General features: G+C 33.8%; 1 protein-coding gene across 1 annotated transcript; it reads right to left on the bottom strand.

Moving 5' to 3' along the window:
- Positions 1-4,292: 4,292 nt before the first annotated feature.
- Positions 4,293-5,102, bottom strand: LOC127899774 (60S ribosomal protein L14-1-like). The gene is made up of 2 exons (XM_052433873.1): positions 4,949-5,102; positions 4,293-4,694 (listed from the first exon to the last, which is right to left on the bottom strand). The coding sequence occupies exons 1-2, from the start codon at positions 5,033-5,035 to the stop codon at positions 4,395-4,397; spliced, it is 387 nt and encodes a 128-aa protein (XP_052289833.1). The 5' UTR covers positions 5,036-5,102; the 3' UTR covers positions 4,293-4,394.

Genomic DNA, 5,102 nt, shown 5'->3' with positions numbered 1-5,102 from the left:
AGCATCTTCATCTAATGATTGAAAGATGAGATATTTTGTTTTATTCTCTTTCTTCTTCAAGTCTTTTAAATTCTCCTTCTGCGCCGCAGTTAAAATGGCTTCATTTTCTGGCACAATAAAGTCTTTCTCTATGACATCCCATACGTCATGTGTGCCCAATAAAGCCTTCATTTTGATACTCTAATTATCAAACTTACTTCCCTTTAATTGTGGAACTTGAAATGACATCATACCACCGTTTGTCATAACTCACAAATTGAGTGAGAATTTAGACATTCTGAAAGCACAGATGGATCTGGCACGTCGAAAAACCTTGGGAAGGACTCGAGTCAACTTTCGGTCAACGGTCAACACTGGTCAATGGCCAACGTCAGTCAACGGTCAACGCCGGCTTGGTAGTCTTGGTTCGGTCTGGATTGGTTCAGCTCGAGTTGGCTCGATTCGACTTGATTTGGTTCAGCTCAACTCAGCTTGGTCAGTTCGGCTCAGCTTGGTTCAACTCGGTGAGTCGACTCAGCTTCAAGACAGAAAACTTTCGGCAGCAAGTGTGGGCGCGTCCGATCTTGGATCGGGAGGATTTTTACGGTGTCACGTTCCTCTCATTGAGATCTTTGATTTGATATGCTATATGACTATATATAGCATCAAGCACTAGTTCTGATACCACTTTGTTGGAGAATTTATAAATAAAAACACACAAAACACACTATTTTATTTCTTCAACAACACTTCTCACCAATTACAACTCTTATTTTTCACTCTCTACACCTTAGAGATTTTTTTACTTCACTTGATACTTAAACCAAACGGGAGAGGGGATATTTATGCATGATACAAACTAATCACAACTAGGGGTGGGCACAAAAAGCTGATTAATAAAAAACCGAACCGAACCGTTCGATTCGGTTCGGTTTTTATGCGGTTTTTTTACATCCAAAAAATCGAAATAGTAATATAACATAAGTAGTAAAATCAGTCAGTTCGGTTTTCGGTTTTAAAAAAAAAACCAAAAAATCGAACCGACCACAGAAAAAAACCGAACGCCAAAACAAATAAACAATCCCTAATTTAACACATTCTTCTCATCTTCTGATCTTCACAGACTTCACTCTTCAGTCGAAAACCGAAGCCGCAGCCCTTCACCGCTGGAATCTTGTCCCCGTTGCTGCTGCTGCTCATCCTTCACGAATCTGATTTGCCACCACTTCTCATCGCTGACTCTCTTTCTCTTTAGCATTTCTGGGTTCTTCGGTTTTTGTCAACAAAATCTCTCAGCAGAACAAAAATTGATTTCTCTCGCTGCCATTTTTGTCTCTCATTTCTCTGGTTTGTTCTATTTTTACAGAGAACTTGAGCTGTTGCTGGCGTGAAATCAGACAAATATTTGTACTGGGTTTGACTTGGTGGGAGCAAGTGTTGGAAAACGAATGTGGTTTTGAATTCGTACTGGGTTTGACTTGGGGGGAGCAAGTTCTGTTTTTGAAATCATTTGCTGAATGTGGTTTTGAATTCTTACTGGGTTTGACTTGGTGGGAGCAAGTTCTGAAAATAAAAAGAAATGGGGATTTTATCGCCCTTCCTTTTCGGGATCAAAGTAATTCTTTGTTGGCCATTCTTTATGTTTCGACTGTACAATCCAGAAACAATTTTTTTAAAAAAAAGGGAAAAGAATTCAGGAGTGTAGCAGCCACATCATCGAAGAGAATTTCATTCAATCCCCGAGCAAATGTCTTCTTGTTTCAGATCGTACATGGAAAATTATTGTGAAGAAGAAAGGGAAGCACTAGCATCGCCCGATCCTGCTGCTCAAGCTAAGCTCAATCAGTGGACAGAGTATGATTATATTCCTTAAATCTTTATAATTATATTCCTTAAATCTTTTGGGTCTGAACAATGAAATGATTTAAGTTAAAATTGTAGGTTATATAGCCCAATTATTAGTCATATTTAAGTAAAATTTTACCTTTTACAAATATATTTTGATTTGAACTTGTTATTTGAACATATTATGTGTTATTGAACATACTTTGAGACATATTTTGATTTTTTGTTTGTTAACTTTTTATGTTTGAGGTAGATTTATTAATTTAAGATTTTAAATTTAAAAAAGCCTAAAATAGGCCCAATATGCCCATAATCGAAATAATCGAACCGAATCGAATCGAATTATTTTAATTAATCGAGTATTTGATTATTTCGGTAATTTGATTAATCGCGATTATGATTTTAAAATAATCGTAATCGAACGATTATGAAAAATTTAGTAAAAAACCGAACCGAACCAAATCGTGCCCACCCCTAATCACAACTATTTATTTATTCAACTACTACATAAATCCTCACCATTCATTAAAACCTACCACTCACCTACTTCACCTACCACACCTAATACAAATAATTCAAACCTCACCAACCATACCTACTCATAGAATCTTCCATGAGTTGAACTTGAATTTATTCATCTTGGATCAAGTTTATGATCCAACATCTTCATCATAAAGTTTAATTCATATGATGCACCCTATGGTCAAAAATACACTTTACAGATCTAGATTCATAACAATTATAATAGCATTTTGTTTATCATCTTTAGTTAACGACACATTATCATAATCAGTTTGTTAAAGCGATAAATCTAATATGACGCCACTACTAGAAAATGGTCTTTACTGACTTTAGAATAGTGTCAGAAATTACTTTCACTGACACTTTTTAATTGTGTCAGTAATCTGGGAGTCAGAAAAATAGTGACACTTGTAAGTGGTGTCAGTGATTACTATTACTACAGTATCACCGATATTATGACACCATAGTGCTAGTAGTTATTGATATTTTATTAGTGTCTATAATTACTGTTACCGTGGTATCACTAGTTAATTTATTTTTAAAAAATAAAAAATTGAATTGGATCATTGCCTATTGATTTATTGATAAAATTAAAAGGCACCACAAAATAACAAAAAGAAATTGATTTATATCACAAAATCTTTCATTTCACATTTAAATATTATTAGTATATATTACAAATTCTAAAACTTCAATAACAAAAATATGAGATATCCTACTCTCATAACTAAATAATCCAAATTCAATACATAACAATTTCTACCATCCAATCAAATGCCTACTACTTGTGGCTAAGTTTAATAAATCTAGAAGCTAAATTGAGAAGGATGACTGCCTTTCACTCTTTGAATATGAGTAGTATAATTGCATTATCACACCAGCAGCTTCTCCATTCAATAGACTGTATGAGTTATGATATAAGTGAAGTTGAGGAATAAACACTTCAAACACATTAATCAAATCTGCATATGAATAAATGGAAAAGAAAAAAAAATTAGCTGCCAATATCCAGCCATTAGAGAAACAACAATTAATAGAAATAAAATTATTTTGTTCGAAAGAAAAAATACTCATAAGCTATTTATAAATAAACTCAATTATTCTCTTTTGGTAAAGGTTATATATATAGCAAACTATAGCAGACAAGAAATTTTCAATGTAATATATACTTTCAGCACAAGCATGTTACTCTATCTACATATACCAAATGATTTTTGTGCATAGTTAAAAGCTATCACAAATGCTCTATTATAAATAAATCATTCCAAAATAATAATAATAATAATAATAATAATAATAATAATATATTGCCATTATCTCAATTTCTCATAATTTGCTGGAGAAAATACAAGATTGATCTAAAGTTGACGGTGGTCGTCCGCCAAAAGCATGCTCAATTGATTCGAGAATTGATGGTAACAGGCTAACAGCCAGCTGCCTTTCATGCACGCCTAGATCACTCTTTGTTGCAACAATTCATTATTAGTTAGGACCTATATATATATATATAATGAAATATTTGGAAAGTATACGAAAAACTTCTTTCGCATTAATGTAATGCTACCTAGAACTACAAAATATCTTATATAAATAAGTCTATATAAATTAATGTGGTATGAATAGATTAATTGTATAAAATTATAATAAGCTTATATAAACAAAAGTTAAATCATGATTCAATTTTATTACCAAAATAAGAGTATATATGTGTGTGTGTGGAATTAGTTTTAAGTGCACACATATATAGGCAAACATGGACAAATTAAGAAATCGAATTAACATGGCCGCACCAACCTTAACATTGCCAGCTTCCTTAATGGTAGTGATGAGCTTGGTCTGATCTGCTAGCTGCATGTTGCCAACCATTGATATCACCACATCCACTTGCTTGATGGCTTTCACCAAGCTCTCGTGGTCGTGCAGATCACCCTACACACCCCACCCAAAAACGCCAAGCTGATGTTTTCTCATATTAATCAATACATTAATAGAATCAAATTGAAGCTGTAAGAATTAAAAACCCGAAAGGGGAACACAAGAGAGAAATTCTATGCTGCATTCTCCTTCTTGAGTTTTTCAAGCTCCTGTCGAATAAGTCCACCCTTCTTGATCTTTGCCAACATGAGCTTGAACTTATCAAAATCATTCAGTGCTGCTCTCATTTTCTGGACAATCAGCTTCTTGCCCCAGGAGCTGTTTTCCCATTTGTTCTTCACATCAGCCTTCTCCATGGCTTCAATCAAAGACTTCTTCCTAGGAACTCGATTGATGTCAATCTTAATATCCGTGAGAGAAAGCCTCTTGAAGTTCATTTGGCTCCTCACCATATCAGGGGCATCAACAAGAGCCTATAAAGCATCACAAAAATAATAACAATTGTATACAACTAAAAAATAAATGAAACAGTTCAAAATTTAAAGAAATCCAAGCTAAAATCACTCTGTTTACAAAAGCACATCAACTTTCTAATTTGCTATTTTTGTACAGAAAAAAAGAAGGGGTACCCAGTTATCATCAACTAAATCAAAATATTCAGAATTCTTGTGACAATTTTATAAGATTCAACTCAAATAAATCACAAGCGTAAAGTGAATAAAGGTACCCTGTTTTGATCAAGGACATCGACGATGACCACAAGCTTCCCATAGTCCTTGCCGTAATTAACGAGAGCAACTCTTCCTATCTCCATGTATAAACTTTCAATTATCAACTACTTGTTGAAAAAAAAACTACGAGAGATTCAAGTTAATTAATCA

Source organism: Citrus sinensis, chromosome 9 (assembly GCF_022201045.2).
Source record: "Citrus sinensis cultivar Valencia sweet orange chromosome 9, DVS_A1.0, whole genome shotgun sequence".
Taxonomy (NCBI): Eukaryota; Viridiplantae; Streptophyta; class Magnoliopsida; order Sapindales; family Rutaceae; genus Citrus; species Citrus sinensis.
This window is presented reverse-complemented; position numbering and strand designations above follow the sequence as displayed.

Coding starts and splice junctions, on each gene's coding strand:
- LOC127899774 (XM_052433873.1), bottom strand. CDS start 5,035: ATGGAGATAGGAAGAGTTGCTCTCGTTAATTACGGCAAGGACTATGGG. Junction 4,695..4,948: donor ATGTCCTTGATCAAAACAGG/GTACCTTTATTC, acceptor GATGCTTTATAG/GCTCTTGTTGATGCCCCTGA.